General features: G+C 40.8%; 1 protein-coding gene across 2 annotated transcripts in view; it reads right to left on the reverse strand.

The window, feature by feature from the left end:
- Positions 1 to 3,171: 3,171 nt before the first annotated feature.
- Positions 3,172 to 20,789, reverse strand: part of WRNIP1 (WRN helicase interacting protein 1) — a 91,935-nt gene continuing 74,317 nt past the window's right edge. For both annotated transcript variants that reach the window (XM_073678689.1, XM_073678688.1), the window contains 3 exons: positions 12,319 to 12,474; positions 11,920 to 11,999; positions 3,172 to 8,467 (listed from right to left, as the gene is read on the reverse strand). In XM_073678689.1, coding sequence (XP_073534790.1) covers positions 8,207 to 8,467; positions 11,920 to 11,999; positions 12,319 to 12,474 — 497 coding nt within the window. In that variant the 3' untranslated portion in view covers positions 3,172 to 8,206. The remainder of the gene's footprint in view (positions 8,468 to 11,919; positions 12,000 to 12,318; positions 12,475 to 20,789) is intronic.

Raw genomic sequence — 20,789 nt, forward strand, 5'->3', positions numbered from 1 at the left:
AGGTCGTACGGCGGTTAACGACTCCGTGACCAGGGAGGGACCGAGCAGAGGGACCAGGTGCTACTCTGGGGACGACCTTGTAAGAGAGCAGGTGACTCCCATGGGTCAGATGGCTGGGACTGACCGATACTGCAGATGGGCACAGCAGGCAACAGGCGGGAGCCTCTAGGTAGGCTGTCAGGTGGTCACGGCAAGTGACAGGCAGGAGCCTCTAGGTAGGCTGTCAGGTGGTCACGGCAAGTGACGGGCAGGAGCCTCCAGGTAGGCAGACAGGTGGTCACGGCAAGTGACAGGCAGGAGCCTCTAGGTAGGCTGTCAGGAGGTCACGGCAAGTGTCAGGCAGGAGCCTCCAGGTAGGCAGACAGGTGGTCACGGCAAGTGACAGGTGAGAGCCTCCAGGTAGGCAGACAGGTGGTCACGGCAAGTGACGGGCAGGAGCCTCCAGGTAGGCTGACAGGTAACAGGCAGGTGCTTCCAGGTAAGCAGGCGGGCAAAGCCCATAGACAGACTGGCAGACTGAACGGATGACAGACTGTCGGGCTGGAGAGTAGTCTGGCTGGCGGACTGGACTGATAGTCTGGCTGGCGGGCAGGACTAGTAGTCAGGCTAGCAGCGGGACCTGAGGGCTGAAGCAGAGGTAAGTACACTGTGTATCAACTATTGCTCGGGCACCTCCATATTGGAGGAGGTGCTTTATATATGGGAGGACCTCCGGCAATTGGCCGGGGACTCCTTAGGGCGGCGCACGCGGCCCCTTTAAGAGGGAGGGAGCGCGCACGCGCCCTAAGCACAGTGCCCGGGAAGCTGTGCGCGCCGGCAGAAGCAGGAAGAGGAGTGCTGGAAGACGTCAGGCGGGGAGAGGGACGGCGTCTCTGCCTGGCAGGGGGCAGAGACGCCGATGCTACAATTTGTGAGGACTAGTCCCAGTTAGTGTAGTGAGTACAATTTGGGGAGCAAGGTTGAACTTGATGGACCTAGGTCTTTATTCAGCCTATGTTACGATGTTTGATTTCACTTGAATTGAAAATCCGCACAAGAGAACATGTCAGGGACATCCTGACAGCGAAGTAGGTGTCTGGATATGCCATTGTTAAAAACCTTACCATGACATTTCAAGGCCTTTCATGACTGTGCCTCTCGAGGTCTAAAACTAAGCGGTATAGATAAAGTCCATTGTGGCATCAAAAAGGGTATTGTGAAGCAGATTCTGGCCCAACAAGAATTTTGGTGTATCATGGTTCTTAATACAATGTCACTGCCAGGTCTCAATGAGAAATTGACTTTTGTTCCTTTTTTACCTACTCATTTTGTTCCTTCTTATGTATCCAATTTCCCTGCACTTTCGGATTTTTAATATTATTGTTTGTATGTCTTGCATTTAGTGTTATCGGCATCCCTATTGATGGTATGATCGGTCTTGGATTGTTTCCCGTTTCTCCAGTGGACAGACAGCTGTCTACTTCGGGTAGCTTGGTCATCCATGCCCTCGGGGAGGGAGAGTGCAGTGGGGGTTTTGTATTAGGCCGGGAGAGGGATGGGGGTTTATGTACAGTATGGAGCATCTGTTCATATGTGTGGCCTTTTTGCATCCTAACTTTATGCACTTAATTTTTTTTTTTTATTAATTTTTCATGTCATTATAACAGATAAATTAATATTTTGGTACTGTATTGGCTATCTCACTTCTTTACCCCTGCACTCTCACTACATTTTGTGTGTTCACCACATTCATTCACTTAGTTTTCCCCATTTTTCTGTACCTTTGCATTTTCACTTTATCGCTTCTACTTCGTATAGCAACCACTCATTGACATGATTTACCCTTTCCTTATGCATGTTTCCACTAGAGATGTTGTTTATGAAATGTTGTCATTTTTCATTTCCACTGTTTTTCAATTGTCATAATTTTTTTAACATTAACCCACTGTTATCATTACTAAATATGGTTATTTTTTATCATATTCTATTAAATGTTTTTATATGCACTTTATACCATTCTTATATTTATATCTGCTTCTATTTGCCACTTGCACCTAGTGTGAGGTCCTTGTTATCCCAAGATCTATTGATTAAAATGAACTTTGTTCATGGGACAACCCCTTTAAGTAAAGTAAATGTGGCTATAAATTCTGAATACCTTTAATTAGCAAATAACACTCCTTTTTGTATATGGAGGTAATCACTATAGAATTTATACATTGATATAAACCTGTCCTAAAATGTTAATTTCGTAGGTCAGGTACATTAATGCAAAGGATTTTATAGGTACATAGGCTTTTATTCTGTATAAATAAACCTCTAGGATTCCAAAATGGGAACATAAACTTTTTAATATACTCACTCTATATACATTCTTCACCATTACACCACCATTATTTCAAACCAATGGCTGCTTTCAGATGTTACTGTATTGCCCAAAATAACACTTCACCTGCCTGGGCAATCACAGCGTACTACTGTCAGGAGATGACACTAAAGTAAAGAGGCAATGTCATCACATAAAGGAGCAAGCAGGTGTAAGTGTTGGTGGAGCTGGAACATAGGGTTACGGAAAAATTGTTATTTGTGTACTCTTGTGACAGAAAGTCACACTATATGGGGGAAACCCTTTAGGCTTATCGTCTAGTGTGCTATATAGTAAAGCAGAGTTGATGCGTTAGTTTTCTCTAACAGCAAAAACAGATGGTTTCAAATTAGGCACAAGAATCCAAATCAGAAGGAATGAAGGCACAGGCACTAGGTGTCAGAAAGTCTGCTGATGGTGCCAAAAGGATTCTGTGCAGATAAATGAGAACACAGATAATGAACATTACCAGAGACGTGTCCTGTTTATGAAGTATCAAATGCACATTTAAATTCCTTACATTTTATTTCATTTTCTGTCCTAAAATGACCTTTCTGCTGGGCCATAATGTCCTCAGTGCTAAGGTTAACATAGCAGTGGTGTTTCTTTGTCACAGAAACCATTCTCGCTTTTAGAGAATGGTCCAGATTATCTAAATTAAAACTAGATAGGAAATTTATTCAACTGTCTGGCAATCAATAATTTCTTAGAGCAAAAACAAACTTTAATGCCAAACATCATGTACTCAGGACTGTAATATGAATGTGCTATCCGCATGGGTGTTAAGAGCCTTATAGTACTGTATTTTAAGACACATTCTCCAGAGAGATGAGAGATTTTTTTTAATAGCATTAAACACTAGAATTATATTACTATACACATGTATTGAAGGGAATAAAGGCAAAATATTCAAGGAGTTGCATTATGAGTGGTTTACTAATGTACAATTAATCCATTAGCTTTAATATAAAACAAACAGAAAACCTTTACTTGAAATGAGATTTCAGGTTTGATGATCCTTTCCCATGCTCCAGATCTTTAAAGTGTATTTAACATTTCACCCCAAACCACAAAGCATAGTATTTTAGCACTTGTACAACAAGAACTTTGGAATTTTATTAGCCATTGTATTAGCAATCAGATGACCTCAAGATGAGTGAAATAATAGTAACTACTTAACCAGCTCTTTATGAAGAAGGGGATCACTGCTGCAACCCATAATCATAGTGTGGAGACCAGAACTTTCCCTCATACAATGTCAACAATACACTATTACTACAACAGCTCTTAATTGGGCATCTTTATAGATGCATCACAATTCATTACTTCATTTTTATTGCAGCTTTGCAAGAATATCTGTACTATAAGCTGAAGTGAATGATATAGAAGTATGTTGAAGAAATTTAACACTAAATTAGTACTTAAAAATTAGGAAGATCTAATAGCAGTTCCAAGCATGCTTGTCATCACATTCACAATTTAATCTGGGATAGGAACGTTATGTCTTCTGAGCAGCTTGCTGGATGTTATAACAAGTAGTGTATATATATCATCACTTACCAAATTAGAAAGCCCACAAAGGACTGTATTTATTAGCCTGTCTCATGCAAATCAGTTGTATTTTTGCAAGCCACTGAAGCATCAAAACAGCAGAAAATAATAGGTATCAGCACAGTGCAGCCATCCCTATAAACTAGAGTTGAGTAAAAAGATTTGCAGGACCCTAGTCTAGCAGTCATGTTGGAAGTCCATGGCCATCAGCCCAGAGCCCACCGCTGCAAGTCCCCTCTTTTGCTAGTATGCCACTGCTGTGTCACAAGGCTGCCACAACACAATGACGTTGCGGTAGCCTACTAAACAGAAGAGGCACCATTAATGGCACAGATAGTAGGAAGTTCAAAGAACTTTTTTTTCCGATGACCCTGGACGATCAAACTAATTGCTGAACCAGGGCCCGGAAAATTTTTTGTTTAACTCTACTACACTGCTCAAAAAAATAAAGGGAACACTCAAATAACACATCCTAGATCTGAATGAATGAAATATTCTCATAGAATACTTTGTTCTGTACAAAGTTGAATGTGCTGACAACAAAATCACACAAAAATCATCAATCAAAATTTATTAACCAATTTGGAAATCAAATTTATTAACCAATGGAGGCCAGGATTTGGAGTCACCCCCAAAATTAAAGTGGAAAAACACACTACAGGCTGATCCAACTTTGATGTAATGTCCTTAAAACAAGTCAAAATGAGGCTCAGTATTGTGTGTGGCCTCCATGTGCCTGTATGACCTCCCTACAACGCCTGGGCATGCTCCTGATGAGGTCGCGGATGGTCTCCTGTGGGATCTCCTCCCAGACCTGGACTATAGCATCCGCCAACTCCTGGACAGTCTGTGGTGCAAGGTGACGTTGGTGGATGGAGCGAGACATGATGTCCCAGATGTACTCAATCGGATTCAGGTCTGGGGAACGGGAGGGCCAGTCCATAGCTTCAATGCCTTCATCTTGCAGGAACTGCTGACACACTCCAGCAACATGAGGTCTGGCAATGTCCTGCATTAGGAATCCAGGGCCAACCGCACCAGCATATGGTCTCACAAGGGGTCTGAGCAACTCATCTCGGTACCTAATGGCAGTCAGGCTACCTCTGGCGAGCACATGGAGGGCTGTGCGGCCCTCCAAAGAAATGCCACCCCATACCATTACTGACCCACTGCCAAACCGGTCATGAAGAATGTTGCAGGCAGATCGCTCTCCACGGCGTCTCCAGACTCTGTCACATGTGCTCAGCGTGAACCTGCTTTCATCTGTGAAGAGCACAGGGCGCCAGTGGCGACTTTACCAATGCTGGTGTTCTGTGGCAAATGCCAAGCGTCCTGCACGGTGTTGGGCTGTGAGCACAACCCCCATCTGTGGACGTCGGGCCCTCATACCACCCTCATGGAGTCGGTTTCTAACCATTTGTGCAGACACATGTACATTTGTGGCCGGCTGGAGGTCATTTTGCAGGGCTCTGGCAGTGCTCCTCCTTGCACAAAGGAGGAGGTAACGGTCCTGCTGCTGGGTTGTTGCCCTCCTATGGCTCCCTCCATATATCCTGGTATCTACTCCATGCTCTGGACACTGTGCTGATGGACACAGCTACCCTTCTTGCCACAGCTCGCACTGATGTGCCACCCTGGATGAACTGCAGTACCTGAGCAACGTCTGTGGGTTGTACTGTAGACACCGCCTCATGCTACTGTACCTCTAGGGGTGGGAGAACTGGCAAAATGAAAAAGTGACCAAAACAACAGCCAAAAAGGATGAGAACAGAGAAATGGTCTGTGGTCACCACCTGCAGAACCACTCCTTTTATAGGGGGTATCTTGCTAATTGGCTATCATTTTTGTCTGCTGTCTGTTTCATTTGCACAACAGCAGGAGAAATTGATTCACAATCAGTGTTGCTTCATAACTGGACAGGTAGATTTCACAGAAGTGTTATTGACTTGGAGTTGTGTTGTTTAAGTGTTCCCTTTATTTTTTTGAGCAGTGTATAAACTTATCATAGCCTGAAGCTACAAATAAAAAGCAAGTGTTGGCTACTACAGTAATATGGTGTAGATCTAGAAGGAAAAAAAACAAGCCATGTATAACAGTACATGCATATTGTGTCACAACTTCCATGCATTTGGCAGTGGATATAACCTGTTGCACTTGGTGAAATCTGCAGCACAAATCGGCATCATGTAGGACATGTAGATTTGAAAGGATTTTGCATTATTTATTGCTGGATTTAGTTAAAACTCTATTAATTTATATTGTAACGTGTTGCAAAATGTCAAAACTGATTGAGCAAACATGCAAGCATGAGAACCCAGCCTTAAATTGTTTTGTCCCTTTGCTTTGTAGATTTTTATTAAACTTTACAGTTTAAGATAATTAAAAAAAATACAATCTATTAGCAAAAAAAAAAGAGAACTATACAGATGTAGCAGCATCTCTTCAAAAGCAATTAAGTAAATCAGAACACACAAATTAGAATTTTTATTAGTGAATAAAAACAACCAAAAACTAAATAACATACTTGCTTTGGATCAAAATGAGAAAAAAAACGGTCTACCTATTGAACATATGTATGTTCCAAATCAGAAATGTATATTATCTTTGGATGTACTCACAAGCAGCAGATTTGCTACAGAAATAGCTAATATTCCATGTAATTGGAATAGGGTTTACAGCAATCCATTCACCTGCTGCAGAAATAATCCCATTAAAATGTATAGAAATGATTACGAATTCTCGTATCTCACAGTTTGCTTTTAGCCACAAAATTCTACATCTCATGAACTGTCTGCAAGATTCTTTATATATTGCAAGCATCTTGATGTCAAATACAATTTTCCAGCGTGTACAAGGTAAAATGATTGGATACTTTCGATTAAAGAAAATAGAACCTGTAGTTTTACTATATTTTGTTTATCATTTATTTAAATATTTACTATAATTATTATATATATATATAGTGATAGTGATATAAATATATTGTCTTTATATATGCAACCGAGAAAATTAACTACTTGAGGATGTGTGTGCATATACAATAAAAGCGTTTCTGGTAACATTTGACATTACTTCTGATAAAAGCTGTTGCTTGCATGGTGTAGTGCTATAGTGTAATACCAGGGTCAGTGGCTAATAAAAATATAGTGCTATGCCTGGTAAAAGGGGGAGCAGAGTCACACACCGATCGAATATTGATGGCCTATCTTAAAGGAGTATTCATCACCAAAAATCTAGTTTTATTAAAAAATAAAACATGTAATTATATGTATGTGTTCACTTATTTTAAAACCTGACTGCTTTGAAGGTTTGTTTTAAGCAACTATTTTTCAATGGAAGCAAGTGGCCAGCTTGTAGATGACAACTTCTCATTGATCCTCCTCCACTATGCGTACTTCTAGTACGCATGCGCAGGCAGACACCGGAAGTGTGCTGCTCCTGAGAATATAGTGCTTCCTTATTAGGAGATTTGTCTCTGCCGCTTTTCAGCTTTACTATCATTGTCACACTGGTCTGTACTCTGATCAGAGTGAAAAGCTCCGATCAGAATAAAGACCAGTGTGATAGTGATAGTCAGGGAAGTTGCTGAACAGCCGGGAAAACAGTAAGAGTATACTTACAGCTAGTAAACAGCATTGGTGTGGCAGTGAGCGGTCTTCTAATACAGTTGAGTGATGTCCACGGGAGCCATGCATATTGGAACACTTCCTGTTCTCTCTCCTCACTAAAAAGTGAGAGCGCTCCACCAGTGGTAAGTATATTACAGTTCTCCCTGCCGCTCTGGAGCTTCTCTGTCTATCACTATAGCAGTGATTTTTGCCATGATCGGAGCATTTTCACTCTGATCATAGCGCAGACCAGAGGGACTATGGCTGATCGTGAAGCTGAAGGCAGCAGGGAAAAAATCTTCTAAAAAAGAAGCAGTTTGACCCTGGGAGCTGCATGCACATTCACTCTACAACAATGTACATTGTATCCACTCTGAGCAGGACCACACTGCTCAGAGAAAACATATCAATTCTTGGCTGGGGAGTGACATTGCGCACCTAAGTACGTCAGGAAACAGCAGCAACTTTCTACTGATCTTTTCTGATTTCATTAGTAACACTTTCTTTAAGGAGCTTTTAATTACTTAATGTTTAGAATTTGGTTTATTTTTTTACCTGTAATATATTGAAATAAAGCAGGCTAATTTTTTATTATGATAGGTACTCTTTTAGGATAGGTAACAAATGTTATTTTACATTTCAGATCTGTAAAATGTAGTAACAGAAAAAGACAATTACACAGAACAATACATAGAAATAGGCCTCACACAAATTTAATTCCTTTCACTTCTGGAGGCAGATAATCTTGACAGACTGGTTCACGGAACATGGGGTTATATTTGTAGCCTTTTCCAAAACCCAAATTCTTCATTAGCTTTGTTGGTGCATTCCGCAGGTGGAGAGGGACTGGCGGTAAAGGCCCCTTATAGTTTTTTAAGTGTTCTTTCACTTTGTTGTATGCACTATATGCAGCAATTGATTTTGGGGCACGGGCCAAATACATGACACACTGAGCCAGTATTACCTGTAAATGAAACAAATAAGGTTGAATTCATAAACAATTAGCTCATTAGTAGGCAAAAACTAAACACTTTACTAAGCTTCTACACCACAGTGTGTTCTATTGTAAGTACAGAAGCACATTAAAAAGAAAAGCTCTTTCCAGTTCTGCATATTCAACCAATGGAATGTAAAGTTCCAGCAGTAGATAAAGCCCCGAGGTCAGTCTCCTAAGCATCCACAGCCAGAAGGATGACCAGGGAGTATCCGAGATCCTCCTATTCATCACAAGAGAATACAGATACCTAGGCTTTGTCTAATACAGGAGATTTACAGTCAGTTATGGATGTATATGCTGCTGCAGCTCATTCAAAGCTTATAGTAAATTATTGCAATATATTTATTTTTTTTTTTTTTCATTTCTAACTTACTATTGAGTATATATTACAAAGGACGCACTGTGAAAACAGAGCTCAACATACATCATACATGGCATGTGGCTGTTAGAACCAAGTTCTTAATATTTATTTAAATGGTCTCTTCAGAGAGGAAGAGGACCAGAACTCTAGTGCCACCTACAGGAAGTAGCAATCCTAAAAGTCAATAGTGACCCTTTAACGAGCCTTATCACATGACTTAGGATGTAAGCCAGAACCAGAAACTCAATTTGCAGACACTGTGTTTCGGGGTATTTAGAAACCTTTTAGCCTTCTTCTCTGACAGGGAGCTGATGGCATGCAATGCTTGGTCAGACAGTGTGACTCGAAAGGGGAACCTGCTAGTTACAGTATGACTCCATTTGCTCTAAATATTGTAGATTGGGGTGCTACAAAGAAATGTATAATACAATCATGATAGATACAGATATTATAATCTGATAAAAAGGCTATGTGCGCAGGATTTGAAATTTCCTGTGCGTTTCCGCATCTCCTTGGCAGGAAAACGCATGGGGATTTTCCACGCGTTTTTGATGCGGCTTTTGCATGCGTTTTTGTACATCAATGAATGCTTTTTGGAGCTAAATAAAGTTATTTGGTGGGACATTGCTTTACCTTAGATTACCATCAGAACTGGGGTGAGTATATTGGTTAATTTGAATGATTGAAGAATGTGTCTGTTGTATTTCAAATAAAGTGTTTACACTGTGTCTATGTTTATTCAACTTGTTACTTTAATTAGGCTTGGTCATGAAAAGGTCTGATTGACACCTTGACATCACCAAACAAAAGAGCTAGGTGTCAGCTAGTCCCATTCACCCAATCTTCATTAGCATTTCTATTCATGTAATTTAAGCGGCAGCTGTGAGCTGCTATTTTTAGCCTGGGAAGGCGCCATTTACAAACATGGTCCCTGGCCATTAATAACAGCTCACAGCTGGTTCGTTAGCCGCTACGTCCCCCCGATCAGCACTCAGCAGCGATTTATACGCAGCGTATTTTTTTCTGTCCAAAACGCGGTGTTCTAATGCCGCACTTTTGTTGTAAGTACATGTGAATCCACCACATATAATGACACTTCAATCGGTCAAAATCTGCAGCGGAGACTAGCGTGTCCGCTACAGAAATTGACATGCTACGGGTGAGTTTGGGTACGTGGCCACGATCAGGAGCCGCTGCAGGTTTGATGCTGTGTGTTTATACAGCGTCAAAATGCAGCATCCAGATGTTACCGTATAGTGGGTGGGATCTCTAGAAATCCCATGTCCGCTATGTGTGCATCAGAGGCTGCGGATCACAAGTGGACACTGACATGCGGCACGTCTTTCAGGACCACAGCATGTCAAATCCTCTTGCGGAGTCGCTAGTCTGTGCAACAGAAATTTGACCAATAGCATGTATTGAATGCGGTAAATGCGCATGGTTCAGTGAACACATGTGGATGTACCTGTGTTCAATAGAATGCAACGTTTTGGACGCAGCAAAAAATATGCGTCCAAAGCGCTACGTCTGGATCGTTGGCACAAAGCCTAAAATGGCGTGGGCTCCCGCATAACTTTCATAACCAGCAGAGGGAAAGCTGAACGCTGGGGGCTGATATTAGTAGCCGGGGAAGGGGCATTAGCAAACAATGTTCCCTGGCTATTAATATCAGCCCACAGCTGTTTGTTTAGCCTTTACTGGCTAGACTACAGGAGGACCCCAGAAAAAAAATTGACATGGGGTCCACCTATAAGATCTAACCAGAAAAGGCTAAACTAGACAGCTGCGGGCTGATATTAATAGCCAGGGAAGGGGCCATGGAAACTAGCCCCCTCCACAGCTATTAATATCACCCCTCAGCAGTCCCAGAAATGGCGCATCCATAAGATGCGCCAAATCTGGCGCTTAGCCTCCGCTCTTCCCACTGCCCTGTAACAGTGGCGAGTGGGGTTGGGGGTTCACGTCAGCCTTGTATTGGCGGCTGACGTGAAGCCCTGGTTAGTAATGGAGGGCGTCCATAAGACGCCCACATTACTAACCGCGTAGTAAAATGGTCGCAGCTTTTTCAATAAATACACGGCCAGAATAAAGTATTTAATGAAATAAAAAACACATTTTTAAAAAAAAAAAAAAAAAAATTATTGTACGGGTCCGTGAAGCAATCAATCTTCTGAAAAAAACATAAAATAACAAACAAACAACCATATCCCTCACCTGTCCACAGTCAACGACGCAGTCCACGAACCGCCAACGATTGTCCCACGGCGATCAGGGTCAATTCTACAGCAGTGACATCAGCAATCACTGAAGTCACTGCTGTAGAAGACAGCAGTGTATACTGACAGGGGTGTAAAATCACCCCTGTCAGTATACATGCTGCTGCAAGAGGTCACTGGGGTTCATCAGCTGATGAGCCCTGGGTGAGCTCTCACCGCCATCACCCACATCCGGATTACCATTGCTATACCTGGCAGAACTATTAACAAGCGTTAAACCGGAAAACCACCGCGAAAATGCTTCGTGTGCACATAGCCAAAAGGAAGCCCAGCACACAGCATACATGAATGTAAGTGTTCAGACAGGTATTCTATAATGCATAGTTGTACAAGTACCTATTTATATATACTAAGTACCGTACAATGGACTGCAGACGCCATGAAATGCACTTTTACTGCTGTGGTATTATTTAATCCATATTACGTCAATGTTAGATTGTAAACACGTGTTTAAAATATTTGAATTTCTGCCAGAGAAAACAGTCTACAGCTCCCTGAAGAGCCATGGGCATTGCTAAGCTATCAAAATGCGGACAAATACAAACCACACAATTATGTTCTAATTATACTTTAGATATTTGCACTTTTGGAGAAGAATGTTAAATTATCATGTCGCATGAAGAACATCAAAAATGTCAATGTTTTTTTGATTAAGTTCTTAAAACTAAGTGGCTGTCCCTTCACAGAAATTTAAAGCACATTCTGTCACTTGACATTACTCTAACACTTGTAGCCGCAGATAACAGAGAAAGCTCTTGATAAGCAAAGAGAAAGTGCCTTACATCACATTCCGGCATTCCAATAAAATGGCAGGCCTGGTAAGCCGATACTGCTTGGGGTAGAGCCAGAGGATCCGCTAGCCCTGGGCAAAAACACATAGTCCACATATAAAATCTTAACATAAAAAAACAGACACAAGAAATCTGTGTTTATACAACACATATTAAAAGTGGCTTTTTATCTAATTTTTTTACTTAGTGAAAAGTTTTATGGCTTTTCAAATACAATTGTGTTTTATTACTTTTAATGTTCTGTGTTTTCATCGAATAAAAACTTTCTTGTTTATGTACAAAGGCAGACATCCGCCTAGTATTGCTGAAGTTAAATGATATCAATTCTATTTACCCAAATAACTAATACTTTGCTTCCATTGTCACATAGCGGATTCAGATAAAAAATACCTATATCTTCACTTGCGAATCTAACAAGACGTCTAGCCACATAAAGTGGGTCCTCTCCACCTTCGAGCATTCGCCCAAGCCAATATAGTGAAGCATTCTGATCTGATCCCCGCATAGCCTTGTGTAGAGCAGATATGCAGTTATAATGTTCTTCTCCTACAATGTGAAAAAGAAATGACAGTACTTGTAAATATAAGTCACAGACTCAAACTAAAGGTACAAATTATTCCCACACTTCACCCTAGAGGGTAGCTTAATGTAGATATAGAGGCTATGGGAACTCCAGTGAGCACTCTGCATTTACTATCAATATGGCTACCTTTGGCACAAAACGTGCAGTTCTCCACCAGAGAAATGTCCGCAGTTTAAATGCACACAATGTAAGGTATCCAAATAGCAATAGTTATTTACCAGAGCAGAGCAACAGCTAAAATAAGCTCAAATGGTTTTATTGCATGCTGGAACTGTAGAGCATTTTAAAAGTTCAGCTGTCAGCACATTTTATACATGGAAGTGGTATGGCTGAATAGGTACACATATATTATTATTAATTAGATACATATTTTAATTTTATAATTAATAATTACTTTTTGACCATAAATCACCCATCAGCCTCCAAGCCATCTCACTCAGCAGGGGACTGGGCAGCTTTAAGAAGGTGGATATTTTTTAGCCATTTTTAAAAAGCATTTGTCATACTGTTCTCAGTCGATTTACACAGAATACAAGAAACATATTTTGTCACTATACTGGTAAAGCACACACAGTGTTGCAACACTGTACATCTATGATGAATGTTAGCGAATGGTGAAATTTGAATTCAAGAACGTGATACTCTGGTACAGTTTCCTTTCTTAGGGGACACATGAATCTTGATGAATGAGTGCCTGAGATGCTTAGCACATATAGGTCATTAAAGAAACAGCTGCATTGCTGAGAGACGACTAAAACAAAACACAAGATACAAAACAGTGGCTGCTTTGTGGAAGGAGCATATTTATCCTTGGAAGCATACCAACAAATATTACATTTACATACCATGCATGTTGCTTTTAAGAACAGTTATTTTGTACAGTATAAACTGAAGTACTGAGCCAAGAAACTAAAACAATTAACAATCAAAGAAAAAAAAAATCAATTCCCATTTACATATTGTACATGCTCTGCATTTTGTGGTACTTCCGCTCTATACGTAGTCAGTTATGTATAATAAATTATGTGTAACATGCTACATACCCTCCCCCTCTGCCCAAAGAAGAGGGCTGGGCAACATCTGCCAACACACAGAACCTATAAGGCTTTAAATTGACCTGAACGTGAGGCTCATGCTTGACGAAAATAAGGTGACCTAGTAACTCCAAAAACCTGTCCCTATTTTTGGGTACTGATTTTCGAGAGTGCTGATTTTTGGATGGCGACAAAGTTCCTGCCACTTTGACACCCGCAAATTTGGCTCTTGACTGGGCCAACCAACAAGGAATTTTGAGCAAGTAGGAGGTTTTGAGCTGCAGGCAGGGTAGGCGAAGTGGGAGCAGCGCCGGCCCATGCTACAGTACATCGGATCCAAGATCAATGGAAAATTGGTTGATGGGGCATGACACCTCCAACATACAATGTGACGAGGTGTACCCCTCCTAGGACTTTGGAAGCCCCTTAGATGTGATCTTGTGCCTCTTCATCTGGGTATCCCTTACAGGTGAACTCAGGTTCATCTGCGTTCTGGGGATCTCCCTGGGCAACCCAGCTTTGCACAGATTTAGTTAGTGAGTGGATAAATTGGTCCACTACCACTCTTTCCACTATCTGTGTCAGAGAGCAGGTCAGCGGCTGCAGCTATTTTTTCAAAAGTTGTAACAGGTTGAACATCTGGGACCAGGGAGGCTTGTCCTTTGGTGCACTCGATGCGCCCGGACTGTCAGTGTTATACCCAAACATGCCATAATCTCCACCTTCAGCTTATACTCCGTGGCATCCTGCAGGGCAAGGTCATGATACACCTTCTGCCATTGCTCTGCGAATAGTTTCTCCCTATCTGCCACGCTTTCAAAGAGTCAGAAAAGCCTCGATGCCTACCACCCCCATGCCCGAGTCATTTTCTGCAAGGCCTCCCGTACTGTTCGTCTCACATGGCTACTTTCACTTTGGCTGGTGGGAGGTGCAGTCTCCCTGGCCCGGACAGTTTCTGCCAGGAGAGCCATCTGCTGCTGCTGAATCTGCTGTATCAGGAGTTTGTTAGTCTCCTGTTTGGTCTCCTGCTGGTGCTGCTGTATCCGCTCACTGCTGCTGCACCTGGACCAGTTGCTTAACAAGCTCCTCTATGCTTTTTACTTAGTTTGAAATGCTGTAGCTGCCTATACCCAGAACATTCAATCTTTACACTACAATCACCTGTGCTCTCTGGAACTTCATGCCTGCATTCTCCACCAATTTTAGGGATACAATGGCTCTGGTAGGCATTAGGTAGAGTTCACACAGGTAATGCAATTTTAGTCCACACAAGTGCAATTTTTATGACTTTCCACAGGTTTCAAAACACCAAAATAACAAAATCATAAACATAAATCCCTGTCCAGGCGCTAAACAGTATAGACCCTGACCAATTCAGATACCGCTGAGCTAGACCCAGTTGGTTCAAACAAAACTGCTATCGTCCATAGCAACCACTAATACTTGCAGTTTGGTGCACATGGCCTGTGCAGTCTCTTCTCAAAGAGATTCTGGCTTGTTTCTCTCTTCAACATCAAGACTCATCCAGTTTGCTCAGCCTCCTCAGCAGACTAACTTAGATGAGCACCTAGCCTGTTTATATGCAGAGCTAGCCATGTGTACTAATCAAACCTGCAAAGCTAGGATTTAACCCTAGTCTACCTGGCATTGCTACACCACGGGCAGCCCTCGGATCGAAAAAAACGTATGTGTGAATGATCCCTAAGAAACATCAGTAAAGCTTGAGTTGGTTGTAATATAGCGACATCCCATTTTCTTACAGCCGAATCATTGTATAGCAGGTTAGGTTAGATCGTAGGGTAAATTCACATTGGATAGAAAAATCTGCTGCAGAGTTTAGCTAGGGAATTGTGTCAAAATTTACAGAGTATTTCACCTTTGTACATTGAAAAGGGGAATATAATTTGTAAAAATATGCAATAGACACCACATGCAAAGTTCTGTGTAGAAAAATTCTGAAGCACGTGAATAACAATTGCTTAAATCTGATCAACATGGCTGGTATTGTAATCTGCAAAGTAAATTCTCAGGGAAAATCCCTTGCATTTCTTGTGTTCATGTAGCGTTAAAATCTTGTTTCAATGTAACTAAACATGACATTTCTACAGAGGGACTACATATTGCAAATGCAGCTGTACGCAACAGATATTACTATGGTGGGTGACAGCAAGTACTACAGTTAATACTATATCAAGGCTTTGAGCCTCCACTAGGTCTTGCCTCATCTACCCCATGATACACTGTGCATGGCTTGTGGTTTACTTAAAGGGTTATTCCAATTTATATCTTCCAGGGCTGCTCTCTTAGTTCCCAGCCAACAGGAGTGGAGTTACAAAAAACAGCCAAACCCTACACTATGTGCATAATTATCATAGAAATTAACGTTAAGCTGAAATTTCTGAGTTGACGAAGCAGTGTAACTCGCTTTGCCGTTTCCATAACTCCATTAATTTCTATGGGAGTTAATGCAGACAATTTAGCACAGCTGGATTTGGCTATGTTTGGAACTCTGTCTCAGGTGGCTGGGACCTAAAAGCAGTTATTTCCATCTTAGCTATGAAAGGCACAAAGATAGGAATAATCCTTTAAAAGAGCTTCTCCACTCCAATGAAATTATTTGTAAACCACATTCAATAGTATAAAATGCCAGAAAGGGTAATACCTTATTAAACCCTCGGTGCTTCTGTCCAGCACTTCTCCTGCCGGTCCCAGTTCACCCAACTCAAGCAATGTTGCGGCAACACTAATGTCATTGCTGTGACGTCAGTGGTGTCAACATGTTGTCATTGCTGGAGCACAGTAAACAGGCCAGCAAGGAACCAGGGAAACCTTGGCACAGGAGCAGCAGGGGATTGGTATATTTGATCTCTCTTCCTGCCAGGACTAATTGAGGTTGGGCAGACAGGAGTACCGCTCGTGCATGAGACTCAACATACAGTATACCTGTAGGCATGACGTCACCAGCCCTGCTGATCTCCAGATGCGGCAGTAAGCAGAAATTAATTACCCCCTTAGCGCATGTCTCCAGTTTTGATTGCTTTTACATATATTTGTAAAACCAATGACACTAACCATTCATACTATTTAATTGACCAATTATACCCATCACTTCTATAACCTTTGCACACTAAGTTTGATAAAAATCTTTAAGCCATTGACTTTAAATGTAAAGCCTTAGTAGTCTGCTTCTCATGGATAAGCATTGTAGAGATAAAGATATTTAATGAAAACTTTTTTTATCATACATTCCCACAGAAGAGCCCACTCGTATGTCCTCATTATCATCGCAAGGTTAACAATGCGCTGGTCCTGTGGGCTTGTAGTCAAGTTTTCAACTTGTAGATTAACACTGCAACAATAAACCCAGGCAGCTGCACACATTGTGTCAGGGCAGAGGGCGTCACAATGTCTATTCTCTGGTAATGTTGAGCTTTTCCAGAGGAAGAAAAAAGGTCCTGGAATGGCTTGCTATTGTATAAATTTAATTTACATTGCATCAGTTACTTAACCACTTCGCACCAGAGCCTGTTTTTGCCTTCGTGACCGGGCCAATTTTTTCAATTCTGACCACTGCCAGTTTATGAAGTAATTACTCTGGAACGCTTCAACGTATTCCCCTGATTCTGAGATGGTTTTTTCATGACATATTGTACTCCATGATAGTGGTATAATTTCTTCGATATAACTTGTGTTTATTTGTAAAAAAAATCGAAAATTTGGCGAAAATTTTGAAAATTTTGCAATTTTCAAACTTTGAATTTTCATGCCCTTAATTCAGAGAGATATGTCACACAAAATAGTTAATAAATAACATTTCCCACATGTCTACTTTACATCAGCACAATTTTGGAACCAAAATTTTTTTTTTGTTAGGGAGCTATAAGGGTTAAAAGTTGACCAGCGATTTCTCATTTTTCCAACAAAATTTACAAAAACATTTTTTTAGGGACCACATCATATTTGAAGTCACTTTGAGGGGTCTTTATGACAGAAAATACCCAAAATTGACACCATTCTAAAAACTGCACCCCTCAAGGTGCTCAAAACCACATTCAAGAACTTTATTAACCCTTCAGGTGCTTCACAGGAATTTTTGGAATGTGGAAGAAAAAAATTAACATTTAACTTTTTTCACAAAAATGTTACTTTAGACCCAATTTTTTTTATTTTTACAGGGGTAACATGAAAAAATGGACCCCAAATTTTTTTGTGCAATTTCTCTTGAGCGTGCTGATACCCCATATGTGAGGGAAAACCACTGTTTGGGCGCACGGCAGGGTTCGGAAGGGAAGGAGCGCCATTAGACTTTTTGAATGTAAAATTTGTCTGAATAATTAGCAGACGCTATGTTGCGTTTGGAGAGCTCCTGATGTGCCTAAACAGTGGAAACCCCCCACAAGTGACACCATTTTGGAAACTAGACCCCTTAGGGAACTTCTCTAGATGTGTGGTGAGCACCTTGAACCCCAAGGTGCTTCACAGAAGTTTATAATATTGAGCTGTAAAAATAAAATTTTCACATTTTTCCCACAAAACCGTTTTTCATCCCTTAATTTTGCATTATCATAAGGGTAATAGGATAAATTGCACCATGAAATTTGTTGTGCAATTTCTCCTGAACACGCCGATACCCCATATGTGGAGGCAAATTACTGTTTGGGCACATGGCAGGGTTTGAAAGGGAAGGAGCGCCATTTGACTTTTTGAATGTAAAATTTGTTTGAATAATTAGCGGACGCCATGTCACATTTGGGGAGCCCCTAATGTGCCTAAACCGTGGTAACCCCCCACAAGTGCCACCATTTTGGAAACTATACCCCTTAGGGAACTTATCTAGATGTGTGGTGAGCACCTTGCACCCCCAGCTGCTTCACAGAAGTTTATAATATTGAGCCGTAAAAATAAAATTTTCACATTTTTCCCATAAAAAATGTTTTTCATTCCCTAATTTTGCATTATCATAAGGGTAACAGGATAAATTGCACCATGAAATTTGTTGTACAATTTCTCCTGAGTACACCGATACCCCATATGTGGGGGAAAACCACTGCTTTGGTGTACGGCAGGGTTCGGAAGAGAAAGAAGCGCTATGTTGGCTGGGATAGGCAGCAGACACCGTGTCACATTTGAAGAGTCGCTGACATGCCAAAACAGCAGAAACCCCCACAAGTGACCCCATTTTGTAAACTACACCTCTCAAGGAATTCATCTAGGGAAGTAGTGAGCATTTTTTAATTTTTAAATTTATATCATTGGGCAGTGAAAAAAGCATAATTATATTTTTACCACAAAAAAATGTTTTACCCTCAGATTTTACATTTTCACACAGGGCAATGGGTAAAAATGGTGCCGAAATGTGTCACTCAATTTCTTCTAAAAGTGGCAATACCCCATATGTGGCTGTATCGTACCGCTCAGCCATATGGCAAGATCTGGGGGGGACGGAGTGCTATTTGACAATTGGAGAACAAATTATTGTAGAATAGGCATTTGGATTTGGGAGCACAAAATTTTCTGAATTTCTTTTGGGGGGCAAGGACCATTTTGCTTTTCCAGAGCCTTTCTGCTACCAGTAACTTGGAAGTCCCTTATATTTTTAACAGATGATGGACCTGAGTGGGGACTAGCTTTTTTTTGAGGACTGAGTTGAAGCTTTTATTGGGAACATTTTACGTAACATTTATCCGGCGCTCTAGGCTGAGCACTTACATCGGGGTTTCCATCTAAATTTCCAAGTGATGTAATTCAGATGAAACCCCTCCAGGATCCATTCACTATAATGAGGCAGCAGAGTTACTCTGGACTCCGTCTGGCCTCTGTTTAGTGGTGTCCTTTTTTTCAGAAGTGCACAAAACTGTGGCCAACCGCACTTTTATGCACGCCTAAAACAAATGACACCGTGGGATCCCAGGCTAGACGGCGTCCACAGTGGCCTATATCTGCCTCATTACAGGAAATCTTCCATCATGGGTTCTGGCTGAATCACGTATTTCAGAGATTTACACGGAAACTCTGGTGTAAGTGCTCAGCGCAGAGCGCAGGATAAATGTGGGCAGAGCCTTACTGGGATCTTTGGGAGACATAATAAACAAATCAGTAGCAGGTGAATAATATTTGTTTTATTTATTTTTTATGCCGTTCCTAGTGTTATATAACTGATTATATTACTTTATTCTTCGGGTCGGTGCGATTACAGAGATACCAGATTTATATCGGGTTTTTATGTTTGGCAGCTGTCACACACTAAAATACGCTTTTTTTGCATCACCATATTTTGAGAGCTATAATTTTTCCATATTTCGGCCGATAGAGTCATGTGACGGCTTGTTTTTTGCGGGACGAGTTGACATTTTTATTGGAACCATTTTTGGGTACGTGACATTTTTTGATCGCTTTCTATTCCGTTTTTTGGGAGGTAAAGTTAACAAAAACAAACACTTCAGGAATTGTTTTTTGAGTTTTTTTTTATGCCGTTCTGCGTGTGGTAAAAGTGATCAGGCAGCGTTATTCTTCGGGTCAGTACGTTTACAGCGATACTACACTTACTGTATTTTTTTTATGTTTTGGCACTTTTACACAAAACAATTTTATAGAAAAAAAATATTTTTTTTGCATTGCTTTATTCTGAGCGCTATAATTTTTTTATTTTTCAGCTGATGGAGCTGTATGGCGGCTTTTTTTTGCGGAACAAGATGAAGTTTTCAGTGGTACCATTTTTATTTCTATTCTGCTTTTTGATCACATTTTTTTCCACTTTTTGTTTGGGGATATGATGAAAAAGCATATTTTTTTGCTCCGTTTTTTATTTATTTTTATTATGGTGTGCACAGAAGGAGTTAATTAGTGTGACAGTTTTATAGCTCGGGTTGTTTCGGACGCGGCGATACCATATATGTGTAATTTTTTTGGTTTTGTAATAATATGCGGATTTATTGGTTTATTATTTTATTTTTTTTTTTTTATTTATTTTGTGATTTTTTTTTTTAATAGTTTAAAAACTTTTTTTTAACTTTTTTTTACATTTTTACTTAGTCCCTGTATGGGACATTAATTTTTATTTTTCTGATCACTGATCTCATGTAATGTAATAGACATATATTACATTACATGAGATCTTCACTGACTGTTTCAGTCTCCTGTCTGGAATCAGCTACATACAGGCTGAAGCCAGACAGGAAGGACACCATATATGGCAGAGCTGGAGGCGGTCATGTGACCTCCAGCTGCCATAGCAACCCCAGGTC

The sequence above is a fragment of the Phyllobates terribilis genome, unplaced genomic scaffold (genome assembly GCF_046119375.1).
Source record: "Phyllobates terribilis strain yellow unplaced genomic scaffold, ASM4611937v1 Scaffold_4__5_contigs__length_816908805, whole genome shotgun sequence".
Taxonomy (NCBI): domain Eukaryota; kingdom Metazoa; phylum Chordata; class Amphibia; order Anura; family Dendrobatidae; genus Phyllobates; species Phyllobates terribilis.